Source organism: Micropterus dolomieu, linkage group LG14, assembly GCF_021292245.1.
Source record: "Micropterus dolomieu isolate WLL.071019.BEF.003 ecotype Adirondacks linkage group LG14, ASM2129224v1, whole genome shotgun sequence".
Taxonomy (NCBI): domain Eukaryota; kingdom Metazoa; phylum Chordata; class Actinopteri; order Centrarchiformes; family Centrarchidae; genus Micropterus; species Micropterus dolomieu.
In genome coordinates, this window is record NC_060163.1 from 19,538,331 (window position 1) to 19,565,037 (window position 26,707).

General features: G+C 39.3%; 2 protein-coding genes, 1 long non-coding RNA gene, 4 other non-coding genes and 1 pseudogene across 11 annotated transcripts in view; 2 read left to right on the forward strand and 6 right to left on the reverse strand.

Moving 5' to 3' along the window:
• LOC123983642 lies at positions 1-67 on the reverse strand (annotated as a pseudogene).
• A 926-nt stretch (positions 68-993) lies between these two features.
• On the reverse strand, positions 994-1,108 carry LOC123983641. Its single transcript, XR_006828249.1, has one exon. It is a non-coding gene; the product is annotated as a U5 spliceosomal RNA (small nuclear RNA).
• Positions 1,109-1,208: 100 nt separating this feature from the next.
• On the reverse strand, positions 1,209-1,324 carry LOC123983637. The gene has a single exon (XR_006828245.1). It is a non-coding gene; the product is annotated as a U5 spliceosomal RNA (small nuclear RNA).
• Positions 1,325-1,809: 485 nt separating this feature from the next.
• Positions 1,810-1,925, reverse strand: LOC123983639. Its single transcript, XR_006828247.1, has one exon. It is a non-coding gene; the product is annotated as a U5 spliceosomal RNA (small nuclear RNA).
• Positions 1,926-2,026: 101 nt separating this feature from the next.
• On the reverse strand, positions 2,027-2,141 carry LOC123983638. The gene has a single exon (XR_006828246.1). It is a non-coding gene; the product is annotated as a U5 spliceosomal RNA (small nuclear RNA).
• A 1,006-nt stretch (positions 2,142-3,147) lies between these two features.
• LOC123983022 lies at positions 3,148-9,618 on the reverse strand. The gene is made up of 2 exons (XR_006828105.1): positions 9,292-9,618; positions 3,148-3,799 (listed from the first exon to the last, which is right to left on the reverse strand). It is a non-coding gene; the product is annotated as an uncharacterized LOC123983022 (long non-coding RNA).
• A 278-nt stretch (positions 9,619-9,896) lies between these two features.
• LOC123983021 (alpha-N-acetylgalactosaminide alpha-2,6-sialyltransferase 2-like) lies at positions 9,897-23,971 on the forward strand. The gene is made up of 9 exons (XM_046069095.1): positions 9,897-10,055; positions 10,283-10,559; positions 10,953-11,115; positions 18,683-18,845; positions 20,992-21,130; positions 21,215-21,318; positions 21,849-21,932; positions 22,243-22,342; positions 23,206-23,971. Exons 1-9 carry the CDS (start codon positions 9,961-9,963, stop codon positions 23,413-23,415), a joined length of 1,335 nt encoding a protein of 444 aa, XP_045925051.1. The 5' UTR covers positions 9,897-9,960; the 3' UTR covers positions 23,416-23,971.
• Positions 23,972-25,773: 1,802 nt separating this feature from the next.
• LOC123983017 (alpha-N-acetylgalactosaminide alpha-2,6-sialyltransferase 2-like) overlaps positions 25,774-26,707 on the forward strand; it is a 14,807-nt gene continuing 13,873 nt past the window's right edge. The window contains exons 1-3 of one of the 5 annotated variants that reach the window (XR_006828103.1): positions 25,774-25,915; positions 26,067-26,129; positions 26,205-26,264. The gene's annotated coding sequence lies outside the window, so the exon portion shown is untranslated. The remainder of the gene's footprint in view (positions 25,916-26,066; positions 26,130-26,204; positions 26,265-26,707) is intronic. The other 4 variants (XR_006828100.1, XR_006828102.1, XR_006828104.1 and 1 more) reach the window with 4 other exon arrangements.

Genomic DNA, 26,707 nt, shown 5'->3' on the forward strand with positions numbered 1-26,707 from the left:
TTATTGATCCTCTCCACGGAAATCTTTAGTAAAAGGCGAAAGATTTATACGATCTGAAGAGAAATCAGAGTGATCTATTTTCAGAAAGTGCGAGAGGACGAGCACTTCAGCGGGGCCCCTTCCCTTTCCACTGGTGTAATGCAGATGCCCCAAACCAAAACAAACATCACACACCCACAACTCCGGTATCTATTGTTGAAGAACAGGGGGGACAACGGGCTACTGACTGTAATGCTGCGTTCCATTTAACTCGGAAATCGGAGGTCGGAGTTGGGAATAACGTCACACCCGAGTTGACGGCGTTCCAGTTAACAAGTCGGAAAACCTCGTTCGGCCAGCTGTTTGTTTACAACTAGCCAGGTTAGCTATTGATACGCCGGTTGATTTAAAAAACGCATTGTGCGGTATTTACTCACACTAAACACTGAAGCAACACGTCAACAGTCAGCTGTTGGACGACACTTTGTGTACGAACATTTCTGAGTCACAAGTACACAGAAGTGCTAATAAAACTACATATTTCACTAACTGTTGATACCGCGACAGCCATCTTGGATCACGAAGTCGGGGTAGTGCGGTTATTTCGACTTAAGGGGGCGTTCCCTTTGAAATTTTGACCTTTGAACTCGGAAATTCCGACTTCCCATGTCAACTGGAACGTACCTTAAAGTACAATCAGACAAACCTTTTTCAAGTTGAGGTTAAGTGACATGTGTAGCTATTTATTTGTGTGTTGCGAAGAAGAACCAGACAAAGTAATACTGAGTGGTAAATGTTGAGAGGCTGAGCATGCAGAAAGATACAGCATTCAAAGTAATGCATTAAATCATCTGACTGTGTCCTTCCAACAATAAATGGACAGACGATCACATGAGCAATTCATACATTTCAAATCATGTGGACTTAAGCTATATGTAGAACAAGATGAGATTATACACTGAAATGTATCACCAGGAAATAAATTACAATTCTATATTGTTTCACATATAAGGAAGCCCCGCACTGAAGCAGGGCATCACAAAGTTGAGTAATACTCTTATTGATCCCCTCCACAGAAACATTTAGTAAAAGGCAAAGAATTATACGTTCTGAAGAGAAACCAGAGTCATCTATTTAAAGTGAAAGGATTCAGCGGTGACACGTAACCTGCAAGTGGAGTAACCATATCGCCCTACTTTGAAGGCTGGTTTTCTTTCAACATAGAAGGAAGCCCCACACTGAAGCAGGGCATCAAAAAATTGAGTAATACTCTTATTGATCCTCTCCACGGAAATCTTTAGTAAAAGGCGAAAGATTTATACGATCTGAAGAGAAATCAGAGTGATCTATTTTCAGAAAGTGCGAGAGGACGAGCACTTCAGCGGGGCCCCTTCCCTTTCCACTGGTGTAATGCAGATGCCCCAAACCAAAACAAACAACACACACCCACAACTCCGGTATCTATTGTTCAAGAACAGGGAGGACAACGGGCTACTGACTGTAAAGTACAGACAATCAGATAAACCTTTTTCAAGTTGGGGTTAAGTGACATGTGTAGCTATTTATTTGTGTGTTGCGAAGAAGAACCAGACAAAATAATACTGAGTGGTAAATGTTGAGAGGCTGAGCATGCAGAAAGATACAGCATTCAAAGTAATGCATTAAATCATCTGACTGTCCTTCAAAAAATCAATTGACAGGAGCCCACACCAGCACCTCATACATTTCAAATTATACGTGCTTTCATGTGGGACGAAGTGATATCATACATGCAACTTTGTGTCTTCTGGCAATATGAGGCCGTTGTAGTTTCCTTTTACATTTGCAGAAAGCCCCGCAGTAAAGCAGGGCATCAAAAAAATTGAGTAATACTCTTATTGATCCTCTCCACAGAAACATTTAGTAAAAGGCAAAGAATTATACGTTCTGAAGAGAAACCAGAGTCATCTATTTAAAATGAAAGGATTCAGCGGTGACACGCAACCTGCAAGTGGAGTAACCATATCGCTCTACTTTGAAGGCTGGTTTTCTTTCAACACAGAAGGAAGCCCCACACTGAAGCAGGGCATCAAAAAATAGAGTAATACTCTTATTGATCCTCTCCACGGAAATCTTTAGTAAAAGGCGAAAGATTTATACGATCTGAAGAGAAATCAGAGTGATCTATAAACGAAAGGGTGAGAAAACGATCACTTCAGCGGAGACAGGTACCTCACCACTGGTGTACTGTTGATGACACTAGGCAGAACAAACTGTCTCATGCTTCGGACAAACATATCTATGCTGATGGATGTGAGCTAAACTTTGCACTGGTTAACTGTGAGACTCTAATTGCAACGCTAATCCTGCTTTCACGTTGTGACGCGCGGCATGCTGGGAGTTGAGGGCGTCGCTGTTCTTTGTTTTTTTTTCTTTTTCATTTTCTTAGTGTTATTTATTTACCTGTTTGTTTAAAGTTAATTCTAGTGTATTAGAAAGTGGAACAATTTACACACACTAAAATGCCACCGACGATCACTCTAATAGTTTGCATTAAAACATTAGTGTGACCACACGGAGCCTGCAGATTTCATGCAGAACAGCGTCTCCCTGTGGCAACAGACCTAACAAAACTGCAGAATTTCTCCTTTTTTGCATTTACCTAACAGCACTTTTTAAGATTAAAATTAAAATATTCTAGTATTGCATGTAGGGGTCATGGGACAGTTGGGACCCCATCATGAATTTATAAGCTACAACTGCTTCAAACATAAATGCTTTTTATTCCAACAAGATGACAGAAATACTAAAACTAAGCTCAATATAGCATCTGACAACATGGAAAACAGGCAGTTTTCCTTGTTTTTGTTTCAAACATTTGTTTTCTGTTTTTAACAGTGTGAGAATAACAGAAAAAAGTGGATACTACTCTAACAAGTTGCATTACAATATGAGACTGATGTCTAATGTGTGCTGAGCAAAACACTTAACCCCTGGTTGCTCCAGAGATGTGTGACTTCTGATATAAATTTAACCTTTCTTCCACTGAAGGTGTATGTTCCCTAACTTTTTGGCGTTTGTTTCTTGCCATGATTACAGTAGCTTGTCTTACCCCTGCTTTACCTTTAGCCTATAGGCCTACTTTTAAATTGGCCAAATGTAACCAAAACAAATGATCCATGACAAAAATGTATTCATAAATTTATTGATTTTTTTATTCAAGTGAGAGGTTTAAAGTATGCACTATTATTTTTTATTGACCTTTAGGCATCTTACTGACTCTCAGCAGGTGTAACGCATCATAGTGTAACCCATCAGATCCTGCGACCTGAACAGGAACTGTCACCTTTCCGGGACACAGTACTTTTCAGCTGTAACGCCACTGTAAACATTGTGTGACATTAATCACATTATCAGAGACATCTAGGATGTACGTACAACAGTCCATTCCAAAAATGTGGCAAACTCCGCCTTGACTTGCCAGCACCAGGTCCAGTGCCGTTCTATTTTGCAACGCCACATTTCTGAGGCCCTGCACGGTGGGAGTAATGGTGGAAAAACCCACTTCCACTGAGCTGTCAAGTTTCAAGTTCAATAGCCAGTCCATCTATCTTGTGTCCATTGTCCCCCATCAGACAGCCACCGATGCCTCTCTCCGCTCCTACTGATCAGTGTGCCCGCAGTGAGTGTTTGGGAGATTAGTGGTTCTAGGTGGTCTCAGAGACCTCCACCCCCCGGCGTGAATCCAAGTTGCTCTTTCTGCCACCTTTACTGCTGATTCTGTTGTGAGCAGTATCTGCCGTTCCACCTACGAGCCGACATCTGGGATGCCGTGTTTGACCTGCATGTGGATTTGAGAAAGCACAGAGGAAGTTAGCACAATATCTCAACATTTCATCCTCACATTGACTGGTGTCAGGGAGTTGTATTTTCACTGGCCCAATTCCAGTGTTCAGTTGTTTGTCAAATAGGATTTCAAAAGACTGAGACCCCTCTGCCCCTCACCCTGCTTCTCATGTGCATTGAAACTATTAGCAAAGACTTTGTTCATGTTAAACCTGTTTCTTCACAAGATTTAAGTTAATGTTTGTTTTTCAATGTGCCATTCTCTCTTTCTACTGCACCTCTGCTAGCAGTGTGATAAGCTCGATGTTGCCTCAGATTAATACCCATGTACTCTCCTACACTTTCAATGCTGCGCTAATGAAAGGTGTGCCTTTTACTTTGCTGGAATGTCAGTTCAATGAAATCCATTTGGTCACCTGGTCTGGAGATTTATCTGGAGATGGATGTGCCACCTGTGGAATCTGAATAGCCACCATTGTTAGTTGCACAAATTATCCAGTATCTGTTTAGTTCCTGTATCATATTCCCTTTTGATACCTAATAAGGAAACAGATACTTAGGCAGGCATGGCTTCTCATTTGGGTCATATAAAACAGCATTTAACAGCTCTCTCTTCTGGAGTTGCTCTTGCCTGTAATTCCTGCAAATCAGCTGTAGGAGTCAATGGCGGGTCAGTTAAAACAGTACATTGAGTGATTAGTACATTGTTTTGCTGCAGCCATTGCTGCAAGGTCTGCTCTGGCATTTCCCTGTGAGAAAATATCAATTTTGTTAGTGTGAGCATCACATTTGCACACAGCAATCATTTTAGGCAACAGCACAGAATCATGTAGTTCGGCAACCAGTTTGTGATGAGCGATACGTTTGCCTGTGGATGTTTTCTGTCAGTGCAACTAACTCTGCTGCTTGTACAGAATAGTTTGGAGGAAGTGGTTTTGCCTCATGCAATTGTCTCATGCAAAGTTGTTACTGCAAAACCTGCTCGATGTTTACCAGTTGCTGGATCACGTGATGCTGAGATGTCCACAAACAATTCCATTGTCTGCATTTTCACAAATTCCATGTCTGCATTCCTTAGAGGTGTCTGTCCTTGTGGAGCAGGCTTCTGTTATTACTGCAACATAATAATGCGGCTGTCCTTCATCAGGAGATGGGAGGAGAGTAGCAGGATTTAGCACAGTGCATCTCTTAACAGTGATGTTAGACCTGTCAAGCAACACAGTGTTGTTTCTCAGCCACATGGCTGTGGAAAGATGAGATGTTTTTTGTTCAATCAAAATCATTGACACTGCATGCTGGACTCACAAGGTCAAATCTAAATAACCCACAATTTTACGTGATGCAATGACTGCTTTTTCTGCTGCTGCCACAGTTCTCAGGCAGTTTGGCGGGCCTGCTACAACAAAGTCCAGTTTGTATGAAAAATAGGCTACAGGTCTCAGCCGTGCCCCGTGGTCAACACTAAAGTCATGTAACCCTCCTTCTCTTCAACGGTCAAGTGAAATCTTTGTCACAGTCTTGTAGATGAAGTATCGGTGGAGACTGAAGAGCCAGCTTTATATCAACCAAAAAAATTACTAACCATGCGTACCTACATAAAGAGGAGAAATGAGAAACGGCGACTCACGTGGCAGAAGGATGAAACGGTTTGAAATGAATTGTCCTACTATTGTGTAAAATAAATCGAAATATTAGGCCTACCTCTGAGTATTGTAGGCTTAAAGCCTTTCTGAATAATCAAACACCCCTTTGATTGACTTCTCCTGAAGTGCGCAAAAAAATAAATAAACACAATTTAAGATCATTTGCAGCGCAAAAAAAGATCCAGATTTAGGATCTGTTTCTACAAAAGAACGCCTCAAATATGTTGTACAGTTTAATCGGGAATCATATTATTTAATACTTGCATGCAGTGCAATTCATGAACAGGAGGAAAAATTAAATTTAAATTGATGCCGTTTTCAATGCCTCAGCCGAGCAAATAGGAGTGCATACTTTCATGTAGCCAAGCCGCTTTTCGCCTAAAGGTACCGGGGTCTTTTAAGTCCCCAGATCGCTCTTCAAGGAACTGAAAGGTTCCTTCAGCCCACTGTTGTGTGCGTTTCCACCGTGGTCTAAAGACCTGCGAAGATTAGGCAAATTAACCAGCTGACAAAGGCTGTAGCCATACAAAGCGATGCACAGGCATCCTTATTTGAAACCACTATACATAAGCAACATTATAAATGAACATCAGATTTGACTGGAATATAATGAAAAACTATAGGCTTAGCTTGACCATTAAAGCAGCTTTTTTGTGTGTGAGCTATTATGAAGAGACACACGATAAAGTTCGTTACACATTTAATAGTAGCCAAACAAACTGGATAAAGCCATAAAGTTCTTAAAATAACTCCAGCACAGAGAAAGCAACACAAAAATAAAATCGTGACAGTTTGAAAGGTTATTAAAACATTTCCAGCAGACAAAAGCCGCAGATCAGCTGCAGCACTCACGTCTGTGTCCGCCTGCGTTGGCAGAACTGGATGTTTAACGAGCTTTAATTACCTGCTGTAATCAGCTGTTCCGCTTGTTTCGGAGAGGAGACCGACTTCGGCTCCATGTAGAAACTGAGATGCTGTCCCTGCCTTTTTTCCTGTCCCTGAGAAGTGCTTCCTTTAAACAATCTGTATATGCTGTCCAGTCTGTTCTAGATTTTCTCTTTTTAATGTCTTTTTTTTTTTGTTAACTTACTCTTTAAAGTTTCTAATTGTCTGATTGTATGTGTATATGCACCTGTGTATCACATCCACCTCTGACATGTACATAATAATAACAATAATGGTAACAATAATTTACTCTTGCACCCTTTGCACTCTGCTCATTGCACTATTGTCTCAATCTGTCTTGAGTCTGTCTCTGTCTGTTTTGTTTATAGTGTGTATATATGTAGGTAGTTTTATATTTGTTAAACCAATCTTTCACCACAGTGGGGTTGAACCCTGCAGCCCTCGAGGCTGAGAGCGCCTCTGGTTTTTGGATACTCAGGTTCTTGTTTCTTTTCAAGAAACCCCGAAACCATTTGTAGCCAGCCTTTTCTTTTCTTTTACTGAATCCCCTAAATTGCTTCTTCTCTGCAAACTGGTAGGCCAGTTTCTGTATATCCTCCATCCTAAGGGGGAATCCATGTTTTCCTAATGCACATAAAACTTCCGCCAGCTCAGCTTCATCCTCCAGGTTAATAAGTGGTTTCCTTCCAATTGTGTGGTGACAGTGGCCATTGCCTTTTACCCTGCGATGGAGAGTTGATTTAAGCACATTCCATGCCCTGGCCAACAGTCTTAGCTGAGGGACCCCACCATCTTCAACAATCTTCCTATACTCCTCTAAGGTTCCTTTCATCCTATCCTGCCTCCACTGATTCAGTTTCTTTCTCTTATCCTATCCACACCTGTAAATAACCATTTTTGTCCCACTAACCATGCCCCACCACACATTTTTGACTGACCAATGTACTTTCCAATTGTCCCACATTAGGCTAATCATGCTGTCCCACTTTACGAAACTGCATTTCTTAATCTGGGACACTCAGTAATTTGATAAAAAATAGAAAATATATTGTTTACACATACAAAGTTATAGTATTTTTTGATGGAAAAACATTTCATAACTGCATTGGGCCAAAAATTAGCATGATTATTCGGTTTAAAATGTATTTATACTCCTTAATATTAAGTTTGTCAAAAGTCTATGTCACTAACTTTTGGGTGGTCTTCACAAAAAATGGTTCCGGTTTCATGATGGCTCCACCCTCATTTATGACTGGACATTTGAGAGGTGGTGTGATTTTGACACATGACACCACAGGTTTGGCTAAGCCTGAGTTTGACTGGCATTCATGTATTTATGGGGGACCTACACACACTAGACCTCAGATGTCCCACATTAGGGCAATTCACCCTATTCTCTATACTGTAGCCTGTGTTACTGTATTATTGTATTATTGTATAAGTAAGGGCATCGTGAGCATTGTACAATTCAGAGTCAAATTCCTCGTATATGTACTCATCCCTGGCAAATAAAGCTGATTCTGATTAATTACATGACTGTGTTTGGAGATGGTGATCATGGAATTCACATTACATCACTGAACTGATAACAGTTATAATTATCCAAAAGAAAAACACCGGCCGACCCTTGTATTCAGTTATGGTTTGTTTTCTCAAGATCACAAGAAAATTGTCCCGTTATCACGAGAAAACGGAATAAAATTAATTTTTGAATGGAGGGCCGCTTAGGGCTTCCGTAGGTCTATATGTTGATCACTATTCCTTTTTCTATCACTCTCTTACTATCTGAACAAGTGTTTCTACTAAATCTGGCAGAATAAAGATAGGCAATTATTTGTAGTCATATCTCTATTGAGTCAGCAGGTGGCGCTATTTGTTTAAATAACTCTCAGGGTAATCTCAGATCATTTTTCACTCACTCACACTGTTGCGGTGTCAAACTTTAGAAGCTGAGTTACAGTTTTTCACAATTACTAAGACACATTTCTTGACACCTTCATCCATTTTCTCAAAACTTTAAACACAAAACCTAATCTTTAAACTAAATTCATAAACCCCTGACTCTTCTAGCAAAATCAAATAATCACATCAAAACCATCTGTGTAAAATCAAACAATGCCTTCAAAACATAAATACAGCCAGTCAATATGTAAAACACTACAGAGCATTATTTAGATGTATTCAGTGTAGTGGCCAGGGACTTGTGAATTATGAGTTGCTATGTAAATGATGACAGCTGTGTTGTAGCTGTGTTTAACTTTAGCCTCATTCATTTACCATTTTGCAACACAAGTGCATCACAGTGCACTATTTGAACTTGTTCAAGGTTTTGCCAAAAGAGTGACAGATTCGACAAATGAATTTAGACCACTGAGCATTTGGTTCAGAGAATGGGGTTTAGTGTTTTAGCAATTGAGAAAAACTGTAATAATTTTGATTTAGTTTTGATTTGGTGCTGTGAATGCTCCAAAAGATTTCAATCAAGCTACAGCAACATTTATCAATTTAAGGATGAGTATCTAAGCTTTAGTAATTCAAATGTTATCAATCATTAAATGGAGAGAACAGCATTTCAAACAATTATTTGTCAAGCTCAAGGATTTTTGAAAAAACAAGTAGGGTAACACTGGCTCTGGTTCTTATGGATAAACGAGCAACTCATTGAAGATTTCTGGTAGCCTATATTGTGTTTATAGAGTTTACAAAAGATTTTATTTAGTTGAACACATTGGTTATTCTTTGTCCAAACAATGACAATTGTTGGTTTTGGCCTTATTTATAGCATCTGATTCAGGTTTTTCCTGGGCTTTGTATACATTTACGGTATACACAGCTGTTTGTCAGTATGTCATAGTTTACCCTATGAATATAAAAAAGTTTGCACAAGTGATCAGTGGTAGCCTATGCAGGTTTTTTTGTGTGTGGTCCTTTCACTTACCGAAGGATTACTCCAGTAGCTACATGCAGTAAAAATCCTGTAAAGCTATTTCTACATAGGCTAACTTCCCCACTCTTGTGTAATTCCCTGCATCATGTAGGTACTGGTTCCCCTTATTTATCCATCTGTCACTGAACTATGCAGCAGGCCTGCTCCGATAGACGGGACAAAGTTTCGTTGACGTCAATCACACGTTTCGGAAGAGCTGTTCTGAAGCTCAATGTGGGCAGCTCCATCTGTCGTCATTTTAGCAATTATCCGAAAACAGACAAAGGTGTGGAAGAGGTGGGCCGCTATGAAGCCTGGTTCACACAACACCTAGCGGCAAGTCACCTGAGAAGCCCTTAAGGAATGCATAACTTGATGGAAGCTGTTTGAGGGACTGAAATCGTTGAAACCTTCCTTACGGCTTAATTTTTCAGCCTGGAGGCCTCCGCCTGTCTGAGGCAATAACGTCCGGCTGCAGACTGTAGCACCGGTCACGCCACGCCCCTCGCTCACGCCCCTGAGCTACAGTCTGCAGCAGACCCTACTCGCCTGAGGCCCTGCCCCCCTGAGAAGTATATTAACCTAGGTGGAGTTTCCACCTGCACTTCAAAAACAGCAGAGAATGCAATCAGAAAACACACTCTGCATTTAGTTTAATAGCAAAACCTCCAGTTTTCAGGCATGGCGATAAAAAATAAGTATTCTTTCATGTTTCTGATGGCAGTTGCCAGTGTACTTTCAACGTTGTCATGGATATATTTATCAATAAACATAAGGTAAGTTGTAATTGTATTTAGTCAAGAGAAATAATTAGGATAAATTTGGAACTTAAAACTGTAAGATTTTTTCTATCTATCTATTTTTAAATCTATATTTCCATTAAATTAGTTCATTTCTTAAAATCAATTTCAGCACATTTGTAGGTACAGTATGGTCATCAAAGTGTATCTTGCCGAATCTCATATGTTACATCTATTGCTCTTTTGTCAAATTTTCAACTCAGCTCGACTGCTCTCAGTAACGGACGCAGAGATAATAATGCATTCCTGCATAAAACAGGAAACGTCCCACCTCCTGCTGCATTTACAACAACACAGGAAGCAAAAATGACTGATTCCACAAAAAGAAACACAGAGATAAAGGTCAAAGCCAATCAAACGAGAGCCTCTACACATCGTGCTGTGACTAAAAAACCCATCAAAGTTCCAGCAACCTTCAAGCCTCTTTCTTTTAAGGATTTGGGGGACGTTTATAACCAGGATGCCCCACCCAGACAGACAGTAAGCAAGTTAAGATTGGACTTAAAAATATAAATATATTAACTTCGTGATAGTGGATAAATCTGGCTGACATCTGCAGAGCTATATGATCAGTTATGTGACTTTTATATGAAAGTAGGTTACAGTGTGTCTGTTAATGAATGCTGTAGCTTCTCATGGACAAGTTGTTTCCTAACTGCTGGAAATGAGAATGGGGTTTGCATTGTAGATCATCTGTGCTTCAGACTGTTTCACTTCTCTAGCACCTGATTTTACCTGCTTTTTCTTCCTCGATCAAATAAATCAATGGTTTTTCAGCCAAATGAACATGGTGGAAATCACATTTTATATATTTGTTTTTTCCCTTTTAGAATGATTTTTTTCATGACTGAATGTTTTATCCTTCACTCTCAGACATGCGCCCAGTCTCTGCACAACACTAATGATGAGAGCTTCAAGAAGGCTTTCCTTCCCAACGTACCTTTGTTTCTGCACAAAGACAGCATCAACATGAGCGAGTGGAACAGACTATCACATTATAACAACCCTTTTGGTTTTATGGACTACAAGTATGACGGTAGGTGTTTGTGTGTGTCCGTGTTAGACAAGTGCGCAGACACTGTTTTTCGAGTGAACTTCCTTTCTTCTTCTGCATATTGCAAAAATACTCCTCACATTATTTTGGCACCATCACAGAAAATTTGACCCATCGAGGAATGTTGCTCCATTTGACAAGCCTGTTGGGATAAACAGAAGAAGATAGGGAAACAGGGTTCTGGACGCCCTGGAAAACCTGGAAAACAGATGACCAATTTTCTAGTCATGAAAATGAGAGAAAAAGTAATATGTCCTGGCAAATCCCATCTGCAAAATTACTTTGATTACTTTCTCCTATTTTTCTTTAGCTGAGAATAAACTATTAGACTTTCTATCAGAGCTTCGCAAAATACATAACACATCCATCTGAAAGTTCTGTTCATGATCAATTTATGTTCAAATGGTAATTTATATATGTGTATTTTGAATGGGCTGCTCTCAGTTATGTTGTGAAAAAGCTGTCATCACACCCTCATGTGGTAGCCATCCTAACCAAAAAAACGTCCATTTGGTTGATTATGCAGCAGCTTATTGCAGTTTTTCTGATTGATTAGGCAATAACATAACCTATAGTTTTTAAAAATATTGGCTTGGTTAGGTGCAACGTTGTAAGTCTCTATAGTGAAATAGTCTGGTCAAAACGCAGACACAAGGGTACATATGACCCCAGCCCAAGGCGCGGGGGGGGGGGGCATGCCAAGGTCTATGGTTGACCCTTAAATAGGCCTACAATAATACAATACGGTACGATGCAAATTAGTGATGGGAAAAGTCACTCTTTTGAAAGACTCGAGTCACCAAATTTCATTCATTAAAATGAACCAACCTTTTTTTGTGTCATTCGTTCATTTTAACTGGGCTAGTTACAAATTCACCTCTTGATCTTTCTCTATCATGGTTCTATAAAGCCCCATGGAGCCACAACCAAATTCAAACCATGTAAAAACCACAGAAATATGTTGTCAATATTTGATTAAGCCACTACTCCGGCTACATCCATCCATTTTCACAATCTTTCCTGAGTATACTACCAGACCTGCCATATATATATATAATTATAATTACTATCACTATATCTCTAAAGTGCTCATTCATACAGTAGCCTAATGCCTAGCAATGAGTAAAATCTATATATTAACATCAGATTTACAGGGAATATACTGAAGTAATAAGCTTGACACACTAGATGAATAAAACACACTTATTAAAATTTAACAAATTTAATAATAATCTGAAACACTGCAGGTTTTTCACCAGTCAGGAGCAGTGAAACAACAGCACGGCTCTGTCGACAAATAAAAAGTAAAAGTTACGTTGCGTTCTCTGGCGGCAGCTGTTAGCTGTAAACAAACCACAGGGCTAACGCTAACGTTGCTATGTGGCTGTGTTTTAATGTTTTTACGAGCCGGTCCGTTTGTTTTGGAGAGGAGACGACCTCGGAGGTAATTCGGCTCTCGGTAGATCCCTGTCAGGGCTCTGAAGTGGACCCAGAACAACTCTCATCAGCTGTTGGCTGTAAACACTAGCAGGACTAAAGTTACAGTGCGGCTGTGTTAAAACTATAACTTAACACAACATTACCGCGCTATAATAATGTTACGCTTTATTAAATGTCACAAAATGATCAAAATAGATATTAGATATATGTCAGTCCAGTGACTGTTACGTGACAACAGACTTGCCTCTCATTCCCGGTGCTGGCAGTAAGTCAGCCTGCCGAGTGACGACAGACTTGGAGGAGGACCCATGTGAGCGCTGAACGATCAGTTCATTCCTGCTCCACAGAAGCCGAGATGTCACGTGACAAATGAACGACTCAAACCCAGAGACCCACAGTTTTTGCTTATGTAAGAGTGAATGTAAGAGTCCAAGACTATTCACACATGCGTGAAAATGAACAAATTACTCACTGAGACAACCCGTTCCTCCAGAGTCACATACAAAATTAGGTCAAATGAACGAAAAGTTCTTTGAATGACATAACACTAATGCAAATTAGCTACAACAGGCATTGAGCGTGAGACTCAGAGATGCAATTGCCAGTGTTCACATGCTTTCATGCTGCACATCAATTTTCTCTCTCAGTGAAAAACAAATGTAGAAAATTGATAACAAGTTGGGGTGAGTGAACTCCACCCAGCTGATGAAACACCAGCGAGACGCTCTGTGAGTCACGGTAACTAACAGAAAGAGTCTTGCAAAATAAACATCTAAAATCTGAGCCGCAGACCTCCTCTGTTTGGGACTGTGAGCTGCACTTTATCAAAGGTGCTGAAGTGAACATTTGTGTGGATTAGTGGTGAAATTTCTGCTTGATCAGAAGTGTTTTCAGTAAGTTTCGTTTATCCACCTCCTCCTCTCATCCAGTAGGCTACAGTCCCAAACGGTTCTGTGTCTGACAGTCTGAAGGGGCCAAATCAGCAGAGCAACAATGTAGGCTTTATATTTTATTATGACTTTTTTCTGGACATGTCAGAGCACAGATGGTCTATGTGGGAGAGATTCTGAATGTGCAGAAAGTTTTGAACATGGGCAAAAAAATGCTGAAACACAGGAACTACTAAAGTCCAGGAGTTTCTAACTGAATTAAAATGAACGATCAGTTCATTCCTGCTCCACAGTAGCCGAGATGTCACGTGACAAATGAACGACTCAAACCCAGAGACCCACAGTTTTTGCTTACACTTGCTGCTGCCGTGTAATGAGTGAATGTAAGAGTCCAATTCACGCATGCGTGAAAATGAACGAATTACTCACTGAGACAACCCGTTCCTCCTGAGTCACATACAAAATTAGGTCAAATGAATGAAAAGTTCTTTGAATGACACAACACTAATGCAAATTAGCTACAACAGGCATAAACGAGAAACCAGTGCTTGCAACAGGTTCCCAGGTACATATTGAATATGGGCAAACAGGCACTGGGGGAATACATACATTCACCCACTCAGCTGCAGTCTGAAAGGTGTGAGAGGTGTGATGCAGATTTGCAACAATCGGCATTAAGGGGTTATTATCATTAAAACATATTTCATAGGCCTACTTGTCATCTGAAAACCCACACCCGCTATATACAGTACATTTGGCCATTCAGATCTGCAGGACCCGCAAAAGTAAAGAGAGTCGCTTTAAGCCTAGTTCACGCTACATGATTTTTCGCCCGATTTGCCTTCGGCGAGTGGTCGATCGGCGGTCGCCAGTCGTCATGTGCGAACTACACAACGACACATCTAAACGGCTCCCCGACACATTTCTGAAACATCGCCACGTCAGCCAGATATCTAGCATGCCAAATATCTGGAGGAGTCGACATCCACATCCAGCCAATGAGAGCAGGCAGCTGGCAGAACAGGCAGCTACTTTTCACTGCAAAACACTTTTTACTCCCCTCCAGCTCTCTCTGTAGCTCAGACAATCCCTGCTACCTGCATGTGCTAATCCATTCTTTCACCCATATTTTTTGTCTTTATAACTGGTATCTTTATAATAACAAACAACAGCTGTTTCGTGTGTAGGTTTGGGTTATTTCCCGTTTCACATTTCACATGTTTTCTTGACAAAATGTGGTTTGGAGACCAGCGTCAGGTGACAGAGTCCTTGTCAGCTCGCATAGTGTGTGACCAGTCACGTAGTGTGAACGCCACAACGACTTCAAGACTCCCGTTACAAGACGGCAAGTTGTGTAGTGTGAACGGCACGGCGAACGGCCGAAACTGAAAGTCGTGTAGTGTACATGAGGCATTAAGTGAACACCGCAGCCTGTCAGGGGCCCAGAAAAAGAGAGGCCAAAACACACAGAGGAAAATAAAATGATAGAGACGCAATGGCCAAATTTCTGGCCAACTATTAAGAAACACCATGTTGGCCTTGCCTATGTATGACAGGTAAAGGTGAGGAGCTAACAGGCAGACTACTAATAAAGCTTTAGCTTGCATAACTTTTAAGAAATGTAACACCAGAACTGGTAACTCTCAGGCATTGAGCGTTTGCTCAATTGCCAGTGTTCACATGCTTTCATGCTGCACATCAATTTTCTCTCTCAGTGAAAAACAAATGTAGAAAATTGATAACAAGTTGGGGCGAGTGAACTCCACCCAGCTTATGAGACACCAGCGAGACGCTCTGTGAGTCACGGTAACTAACTGAGAGAGTCTTGCAAAATAAACATCTAAAATCTGAGCCGCAGACCTCCTCTGTTTGGGACTGTGAGCTGCACTTTATCAAAGGTGCTGAAGTGAACATTTGTGTGGATTAGTGGTGAAATTTCTGCTTGATCAGAAGTGTTTTCAGTAAGCTTCGTTTATCCACCTCCTCCTCTCATCCAGTAGGCTGCAGTCCCAAACGGTTCTGTGTCTGACAGTCTGAAGGGGCCAAATCAGCAGAGCAACAGTGTAGGCTTTATATTTTATTATGACTTTTTTCTGGACATTTTAGAGCACAGATGGTCTATGTGGGAGAGATTCTGAATGTGCAGAAAGTTTTGAACATGGGCAAAAAAATGCTGAAACACAGGAACTACTAAAGTCCAGGAGTTTCTAACTGAATTAAAATGAATTCCTTTATCATTGAGGTGAAAAGGTGCCACAGTCATATTTAAAGAGGTTACTTCCCCAAACAAAGGCAAAGACAAAAGGGAAGACTAGCCAAATTATACATGTGTGCTGACTCTGCAGAGATGATATTAAATGAGAAAATAAGAGACTACAAACTTTTTGTTTTTGTTATACAACAACCTTATGTTGTATAATGACAAAACCAACCTTGTAACCTTGTAAGGGTTTATCTACAGGAGAAATATATCTAAAAGCAACACCCTGAGAGTTTTACTGCGTTATATTCCATTATACTTTGAAGCCTCACCACCTGAATTTTGTGTTTCCCTTTATGTTAATAAATATGAATAGCATCCACCAGTTCCCCTGTAAAAGCCTCAAGAAAATTGACCTACAGTAAACACTAGTCAGCAGAACTAGTAATAGGATACAGCCGCAAATATGGTTACAATAAGCTATACATGTGATAAGCCTCTTTATATTATTCTTATCATTTCCGCTGACTCAGCCATGTACTCTATACAGTCTTGTTTAATCTAGCTCTCACGATTGAATTTGATAGATGAAGTATGTTTATTTGTTCACTCATTATTTGATTTTATGATTTAATGCTTTGCAGTAATTTCTTCAGTGTTTGATTTTAGTTTTCTCTAATCACTCAAACACTGAAGGGCATTTTCCCCCGTCCTTGTCTTGTTTTAAGTTAAAAGGAGGAACACAACTGTGCTTTATAATCATATTGAGTAATTAAATATATATGAGAAAATGGCCTGGATGAGTCTACAACACTGAATTTGGAGGTTGTTAGGGACTCCATCTGTGTCACTATAAGGCTAATGGCCAAGAGCTTCTTTAAATTAGGTGTGTTTGTATTAGAACTATGGGTGGGTGTGTGGAGTTGGTGTTGGAGTGGGTGTCGATGAGGGGCCCAGTTCGAAAAATGTTATCCCCTGTCCATAATTCCTAATGGGGGGCCCACCCCTATGGGTATGTTTTCTTCCGTTTAGTGGGCGAAGTCAGAGGTACTTTGCCAGGTTATTACATTACCTTGATGACATGTTTTTGCTTTAGTTTTAAGTCTTATAGGCTCTTGCCCTACAGAGTGGAGGAGAGGTAAATGTCAATTTACATTTGACAATAATCAATGCTCTATTGTCGGTCAAAACAGCATCATTAAGCAAAAACTAAAATAAATAGTTGAATAAACTAAATGTGTAATAAGTTGTTAGCATTTCTCTGTCTTCATGTGCTCTATGTACCATCTTAAACCTACGTATAAAAAAATTCCAACAATTAACATCAGAGTTGGTTTCCATGCTTGATTGTGTACCGTTCTTCTTCTCTTGTAAGGGAGATTTGCCGTGATTTTCTCTTGCTTCCGAGCTTCACCTGGTGTTCCACGCCACAACGCTATGAACAGTGGGAAATTCCCTCAGGCAAAGTCTACAGAAATTCAGACTTAGAAAAAGTGTTTGACAGTGGGGACTGTATAAATCACGCTTACAGTTTTTCTCGATAGCTTAAACACATTTCTTGAAATTATGCCTCTTTTTCTGGAATCTAATCTAAATCTTTCTCTAATCACAAATCCACAACTTCTCACCCAATTACCCAAACATCCTATTTTCAGGTCAAAACGAAGCTCTCCACTCAAAACCATTCAATTTTGCTGAAAAAACAAACTTTGTCCTCAGACATAACACACAAGCCCTCAAAAACACACACACTACAACACAGTCTTACACACTGGTGAGATAAATTCAAAACAATGCTACAAGAACTGGTTTTAAGTATTGTTGCTTGTGATTCTCCCCCTCGACAATCTTTTCACATGATGAACATGACAAAATAAATAAATGTAAACATTTGCACATATTTTTTATTCCTTAGTGTACTGTACAGTACAACACACCAAACAACTATTTATTCTGCCCCAGCGTCTTTGGTCTGGGACAGGCCAGAGATTCTCGTCCTCCACCTCCTCCTCCTCCTCCTCCTCCTCCTCCTCCTCACTACTCCTCCCCTTCCTCCTCCACCCTGCTCCGCCTCCTCCCCCTCCTCCTCATCTTCCTCCTATCCGCTCTCCTCCTCTAACTCCTACTGTTCCTCTTCCTTCACCTCTCACTCCTCTCCATACTGCGTTTCCTCCTCCTCCGCCTCCGCCTCCTCCTCTCCGGTGTCCTACACCTCTTCCTTCAGATTACTCTGGATCCATTGTTCCAAAACTGAATGAACTGACTCTGGCCCTTTTATCTCTCTATTGAAGCTTCTGATTGGTGTGTTATCAATTTTGACTGTTTGTGTTTCCACCTGGGTAGCTGTGCGCTAATTGAGCTCAAGCTGTGCTGACTTGAGTGAACAGTATTGAATGTTAGTGCTTTCTAAATGACCACATGATGTAGGCAATGAGAAATGAAGGGATTTGTGTGTAGAGTTTAGGGAAATGGGTGTGCTTTTTGAAAAATGCAGTTATGGTTTTGAAATTTTAGTTTAAAAGCCTGGTGCTAGTGTTTAAGCAATTGAGAAAAACTGTAATGATCGTGATACAGTTGATTCACATAGCACTTGTCAAGCATAGTGCACAAAGAGATTTTCAAAGGAAAAAAAATAACAGTACGAGGAGATAGTAGTAAAAGTAGTGACATTAAAACATCTAATCGTTATGCCCGCATATTGAAATGTTTCAGTAACACTTGCTCTTAGTTTTAAAGAACATTTTAGCATCTTTCAGCTCATTGTTTTGGTTTTATGGCCTTCTACTTAACTATTTTCACTCTCAGCGGTCTCATCCATAGTGGGCAGCTTTTTAAGTGAACTTGTACAAATAAGAATGATAACAGCAGTCAGCCTGAATAAACATAACGAAACATACAGCAACAAATACTTACAAAAAAAAGATAATGGGTAAGTTGTCCTGCACGGACAGGTAAACAAAAACAGCTTGTTTTTTTTTTTTACAGCTTCTTTGTGCATTTTGTGTTTTTTGGTTGTCAGATGTGATGTCAGGACTGAAGTTGATCCCAAAGCCAAAGGAGCCTCTTCTTCTTCCAAAGCCAGGCAGTGACGGGTGTGTGAGATGTGCTGTGGTGGCCACTGGTGGGATCCTCAATGGCTCTAAAATGGGGAAAGAGATCGATGCTCACGATTATGTTTTCCGGTAAGAAAGAGGAACAGAACAAACCTGTTGATTTTATTTGTGAGACCTCACCTGGCAGGCTGTAAGGTTACAATTATTTTACAGACTTATAATTCATGGAAGACAAATTTAAGGATCATATATTCCTGTGTAATTGCTGAGTTGACGGCTATCGGGAGCACTGGTCATTCCCTATATTTGCCAAGGCAATATTTAGCTATGGTGGGGATCCCACGAGGCCATAATTTGTGTACACAAACTTCACAGGGTATCGTAGTGGAGGGAGAAAGCGGAACTGATTACACAGGGCCCGAATGGGGAAGGGTCCTCAAAAAGACTCATTTTTGATTGCAAGCAAGTAGTGTCATAACTAAATTAAAATCGGCTGAATATATCGGTTGACTGACTGAACTTTGATGAATGATACATAAAATAATAATAATGTTCTCTTAAGCACGATACTCATTAAAGCAAACCTCATTAAAGCATAGTAAACTAATTGTAGGATACAGTATATTGAGAAAAGAATGAGGTTTTAAAATATTTCAATTAAAATATTTTTAATCTATTTTCTGCACCTGGTTCAGGTCAGGTCTATGTCACAATTATTTTATTTATTATATCGTTATAAATGATATAATAAATAATTCATACTTTGATCGTGTGTTTGGGACTGTCACACCTTTTGAGTTAGGAAACAAATCATTAATCTTCTGTCCGGCCCAAAAATGTAACCTCACCGGTCTAGCAGTCAGTTGAAGTGACAAAACAAAACAAGTAGACAGGGCTTCGCACCCATAAACCTCAGTCGTGTCACTTACGATCAAGTCATGCAAAAAAATGACAGTGAAACAGTCATTGGCAATGCAGTTGCCATATATACACACAGTATATAACAACTTACTGTGCAGTTACCACAATGTTGTTTGTGCAGACATGTACATCAGTGTATTGTAAAGATGTAGGCTATATGTCACTTTCACTTTGTGCTGACAGCAATTCCATGTTTTATTATCAGCCATGTTTGTTGTATCATCCTTATACATGTCAGGGCAGATACAGCAAACAAAGCAAACATAAGCAGGACAATAGGCAGGATTTTAGAAATACTGAGATCATGAGTAAAAGTTTGGATAATTATTTGGATTTTTTGTATTTCAGGTATTTTGACAACAATTCAATTATATTTTCTGTAATTATATTTTACGGCATAAAGGTCTAAATGCTATTTCAAAGCCTTCTCCACATAGCCAGGAAAAAAATGTTTAATCCTTTATTTATTTATTTTTGCTAGCATGAAAGTAGTTAAATGTGCCCTCACAAAATGTGAAATTCACATTTTACACATATGAAATGTCCAAAAACCACAAGTGCTTAAATGTGAAGTTATCACGCAAAATGCTGTTTCACACAACCTACATGTTCCTAGTGAATCTGCATGATATTACATGTGACATTGATGTTTTCACATGTTGTCTTACATTTCACCTGTGAAATATCTTAAAAATTCCATGGGCCTATATCATGTAAATGTATCATGGGGGGAATGTCTGAAAAACCACATGCGCCGAAATGGGATTTATTTTTGTCAAGTGAACTGCTGCTCCACATTGAAATGTGCCTTTTTCATGAAGTTTAAAAAAAATTGATTCAGTCTATGAACTGTATGTAAGCGTCATCCTCTTGGAACAATGCATGTCTGTACTAAAAGTGATGGCTGTTTATCAAACAGTTATATAAATATATGTTTCAGTCTGGAGAAGAGTGGTGGACTGACAAACTGACCTTTCCATCTAAAAAGCCACAGGCATGGCTAAAAATATCAAGGACGATGGTAGAATAAAGACGTAAAGAAAACAAAGTATACATAATGTATACATACATAATAATACAGTGTGTTAAGCATTGCTGCCTACATTCATATTTCACCTATCCTCAGTCAGTCCTTGTGTGTAGTTAACAATATGTAACGGTCAGTAAATAGACCTGGATGTGTTTCTTTGTTTAGCTGATTCATGCTATTTGCCTTTTCATTAATAGCTGTGTTTGACAATAATCATCTGCTTTGCAGATAGGCTAAATAAACAGACACCTGCTGAGTCCTTGTTTTGTTTAATCATACAGAAACTTGATTCAGATACTTTGTGGGTATCTGTTTGTGTGGCAGGATGAACGGTGCAGTCGTCAAAGGTTACGAGGAAGATGTAGGAAGCAGAACATCTGTGTACGTTCACACGGCTCACACTGTCACTGCATCGGTTATATTGCTGAAGAAGTACGGATACACATCTGTCCCTCATGATGAGGTACTGAAACTTGAAGAGTGTAGTATTGTAATGGTTAAAACCCCACACATACATACTCATCTGTCATCTTCTTTCTTTTGGCAGGGTATAAAATATGTGCTGATTCCTGAGGGGATTAGGGATTTCAACTGGCTCGAGGGTCTTTTGAAAGGAGAAAAGATCTCTACCGGTCAATACATCAACCGACGGTGAATAACAACTCTGTAACACTAAGGGTGGAGGGTTAACATGCACACACAGGCGGGGAACAAAAACAGAGGAAGCAAGCTGAGCGAAAATCCATGAACAAAGGAGAAAATGCAAAAACTAACCAAACCGGTATGGCATGAGGAAAGAGGCAGCAAAACTGATGAAGACCTGACAAAAAACCCATGGACTAATTAGGCTAATTTACTAATAAAACACAATGTGACACGAACAGAAAACAGGAAGGAGAAAACAAAACAAGAAACATGAGGAGAGTGAAAACAGGAGATAACTAAAACCCACAACTATAACAGAGCCTGCCTAGTATATTTCAGTAATTTTTATCATTCACATATTTTCATTTTGTGGTTGCTGAGTCACCCAGAACAGTATGCAGCTTGAAGGGCGTTCTCGTCCAATTTTGCCTCAAGCTCCAGCAAAGAGTATTAAGGTCATTTACAGACATAATAAAACCCACTTAGCGTATTGTTGTTTCGTTAACCATATTGAAATTTATATTTTAACCCTCCAGGCCATGGACCTACTATGGCGGGCAGTACAATGAGAGCCGCTTCTATGTTCTGCACCAGGATTTCCTCAGATACGTGCGGAACAGGTCAGCCTCCTTTTAAAATCCTACTACTTTGTGTGGTTCATAATAATAATGGTGATAACTTGCAGCCCAATCTGCTTCAACAATAATAGGATTAGAAAATGAAAATGGACAATATGTAATGTTTGATAACATTACAAACAATAACAATCCAACCAACAGATAAAAAAATATGTAAATAATAAAAACATTTCTTAGGTCAAAATAAAGCTGTTTTAACTTTATTGTCACTTTGGAGTCTGTAGTTTATCCTGTCTTATAGATTAAAGACTGATTTTTAATGTGTGTATTTGACATTGTTCATTGCCCACAGGTTCTTAAAGTCTGCTTCCCTGAATGCTTCATACTGGGCCTTAGTGAGACCAACCAATGGGGCATTCACTATTTTCCTGGCTCTGCATACCTGTGACACTGTAAGTTATTATTACTTAAACTTGTCCTAAGGCTATCTAAAGGTATCCACATCTCTTTAAACATGAAGTTTGCACTATACAGTTACAGACTTTAACTCTTAATTGGTATTGTTTATCACTTCTTATATGAATAGTTCGACATTCAGGCAAATGTGCTTATTTGTTGAGAGTTAGATGAGAACATCAACACCTCTCATCTCTGTCCATTAATTATATAGATGGAGCCAGCAGGCAGTTATCTTAGCTCAGCACAAAGACCAGAAACGGGGAAACAGCTGCCTGCAAATAACACCTATATCCTACACTTGTACTGTGTATGTCGGCGTTTACTTTGCGACGACTCCCAGTCTGTTTTCTGCGGCCACTGCAGCCGCTTTTAACTTCCGTGTTACACTCAGTAACAGTCCCATTTCGTTATTGGTCCATACAAAATACAATCTGGTGTGGTTCTTCATCTGTAGTATTTTATTCTTTCGCCAAACCTTCTGTAACTACGGAATAGACCATCCGCTTCATGTTTACAAAAACGGAGTACTGTAGATGGGGCCTAAAGCTCACTAATCTTTTTGTTTGTTTAATATGGATAAAAACCAAAGTGTAAAAACATAAATGTGTGTTTTTAGTGGGGTTATGTGCTGGACTATGTCTTGGTGTAGATTTCTTATTCCTCAGTTTATCACATATAACATGTTGGTTAGTGACCTTTAGCGTTGCTAGTTGACAGGCTTGATGGTGGTCTTGCTCTTGTCATCTAACTCCCAGTAGAAAACTGAACAAGAGTATTTCTCAAAATCTCGAAGTTTTCTTTTAACAAATCTTTTATTTGTGTGAGTTCATCTGTTCTCTGTTTTTGTCATTCTCAGGTGAATGCATATGGATTTATTACTGAGGACTACAAGAAATACTCTAACTACTATGTTGAGAAGAATGTTAAAACCAATATCATTTTCTACGGCAACCATGACTACATCCTGGAGATGAAATTGTGGAAAAAATTACATGACAGCAAAATAATTAGACTATATCAAAGAACAGACTCAGAAACTGTGACAGAGAAGCTGAAGGAACACTGATATACTTTGTTCACCCTTCTTGGAAGAGATGAGGAAACACAAACCTTGTCAGACAATGTATGACTGACTGTTTACGCAACACTTTTCTAGATTTGGTATGTACGTGATAAATAAATAGGCACCTTAATCTGGTTTAGCACTTTTGTTGTTTGTCCTGGTCTAACTGGAAGTGGAAAACAACATACCAATGGTTAACTTATTAAATGAAAAACAGTAAGACAGTGTCTTACTGGGTGGAAAAACACATTAGTGAGAAACTTTGTAAGTTTACAGAGACATGTTCTCATGTACTTTATGTGTACTGCAATAATGTAATAATGTCTGTATTTTTTAACAGCAAATCTTATTTATCTTTTAAAATTTTCTTTTGTCTATTTTCTTTTATTTATCTGTATAGCCTACACTGTATAAATATGCTGTCAAGTAATAAGATATGTGGAGGTTAGTGCTAATTGTTTGCATTTGGTATCTACATTTTATTTGATTCTGTACATTGTTGTGTTACACATTCTTGTAATGATGCAAACAATCATGCAAATAAACTTTATGTAAATAAGTGTGTTTGTAGTAGTTTCCCCATATTTTGATTTTAAATGGCCTTTTCTACATCTTTGTGTTGTGAATTATTATTTTATTATATTGCATTATAGCCTAAATTGTTATCATTAATTATTAGAGCGATGGTGGTCTACATTGTCATCATTTAAAGTGTTATTTTATAGTGTAAAGTTTGGATCACAGTGTTAAAACTCTATATACATGACACTTTTATCCAAAGCGACTTACAATTTCTATACATGTCAGAGGTCGCACACCTCTGGAGCAACTAGGGGTTAAGTGTCTTGCTCAGGGACACATGGTGGATGTCTCACAGTGGGAATCAAACCTAGGTCTCCCACACCAAAGGCAAACATCTTATCTATGCTCCATCACCACCCCGATCTATAGCTCTGAGCGTATGTGCTTCTTTTTGTATCTAACTGCCCAGGCTCAGGAGTAGCACATGTATGTGTGTAAGCAAACACATGTGCTTTGGGAGCAGAGTGAGGAAGCACAGTGAGACAGAAAGGCATCATCAAAAACACCAGCAAAGGAAACTATGGAAGCAGAATTAGTGAAAATTGTGTTACAAAACATACATCAATATAGTCCATCACAGTAAGAATGTCCTGTCTCTAGCACACAGCACAAAAGACACCAACTTATTCCACAAAGTCAGGTTATGGTTAAAATAGCATGATCAGCAGAGGGCATGCCTACAGGACAGAGAGAGGGGGAGCAGTGCAGACAAAAAACAGACATCAGTCAAGAAACAGTCATCAGTGATTATCTTTAGTCAGTATTAATCATAAATCACTCTTAATTCATAATTTTTAAACATTTTATTATCCTTAATTAGTATTAATCATTAATCATTTTTAATCTTTGTACATTACCTAGATGTGCCTTATTTGCTACTTATAAGTGCTGTACTGTAGTCATGAATGCAGAAACAGGCTCACTGTAGGAGCATTGACTGCAGACACTGTGATTACAGGACATATATCCGTGTACTCAGGTGAAAAACACTATGTAATAGTAGCTACAGAATCAATAAAGTATCATGTAAACAATGAGCTCCCGCGGCCAGATAAGGGCAATACCCTATCACCACCAACTTAACGTGATAACGTCATTGCGAGCGTGATGCAACACAGAAACATTAGCTAGAATGAATGCTCTAGCTATTTTAGTTTTCATTTTAGATCGATCTTTACAGGATCACGCAAACAACAATTTCCCGCGTGCAGCCTTGAACTGGTTGTGGGCGATCGTTTTTTGTAAGATCAGCGACCACTTTGAGGCTATTTCCAATTAACATAGGAAGTTGATGAATGTGTCAGGTTTTGTGGTGTAAAAGTAAAAAAAAGGCTAAGCAAAGAAGAGAAGCAGTTGAGTCATGCGGGAAGCAGGGAATTTTATATATTGTGCTGGACACAGGCGCTCAACATCTCAATGGGTTCTGCAATCCGCTCCTCTGGCACTTCAAAAGACGACATGGGTTGACAGTTACTGACTGAAGACACACAAGCAGCTTCTTCCCAACTGACATAAGCATACTCAACTCTGAGATTGCCCGAGCATGATAATCTCTCTGGAAACCTGGGCCAGCAGTAAAACACACTCTGTAGAGCACTGAAGAAAGGAACACAGGAAAAATACTGTTGTCTAACATTTCTAATGTTGAATATTTTAATGTAGCCGTGATGTGTGAATATTTTATATGCCTTGCTAGATTAGGATAATGATTAACATGTTTATTAGAATAATGTTTAAGGTGTTTATTGAATGATACACTGAACTTTTATGTGATAGGGAAGGCAACAGGGGTTTAGCACTAGGACCCAGGTAAAGGGGCAGAGTCTATAAATAGGGAAGGGAAGATCACCTGGTCCTTTCTTTCTGCAGTCACACACCTGAGGGAGCAGCTGAGGCCAGCCTTTGTTTGGTTCTTGATTGGGTAGGCTCTATTTTTAAATAGGTTTTACTTTTAAAAATGTGTAAAAATCTAAGGCTAATAATGCATTTCTAGAACTAGATCTTACAATAATTTGTAGTTTATTTTATTAAAGAGAAGTTGAAGAATTGTTAAAAAACCTGTTATTTATTAGACTTCGTGGTGGTGAGGGTCCAAAGCTTGGAGTGATTGTCCAAACACATCAGCTAAAGCACAGGTATGTGTAAGATGGTTTTAAACAAGATTTTAGCCTTTTTATATATGAATGTAACAGGAATATTTGAAAATATAGATCCCAGTCACCTGCATGCCTTCAACGGCGGGAGGGGAATGTGTTTCTAAGTCAAACAAGGTATGATAATTGTTACATTTGCTTATGTTTCATGAAATGTTTCTTTTAAAGTGTTTTTGTATCTTACTATGTTTTTGTTTGTCTTGTTTCAAATAGAAGTTATTAGGAGAGCCAACCACTGTTTTTTCCCACCGGTTAGTTTTATTGTGCTCACACTAGATCCTTGAATGGGCCATATTTTGTGTTTCTGGCTGTGTTAAAGGGGGAAACTGAAAGACAGAGTAACCATTTTGCATGGGTGTTTTGTGTAATTAGTGTGTAGCATGCAGATAGTGTTTTTCCATAGTATTTGGTTTAATTGGTTTGAGTGTGTGGGTTATTTCCTTATTTGTTTATCAGTTTGGTTATAATTTGTCGGTGCTCAATTCTACATCAGTTTCCCTGGTAACGCAGTCTAGTCCTGAATTGTGTTTTTCTTTTGTTTTGATGTAACAAATAAACTT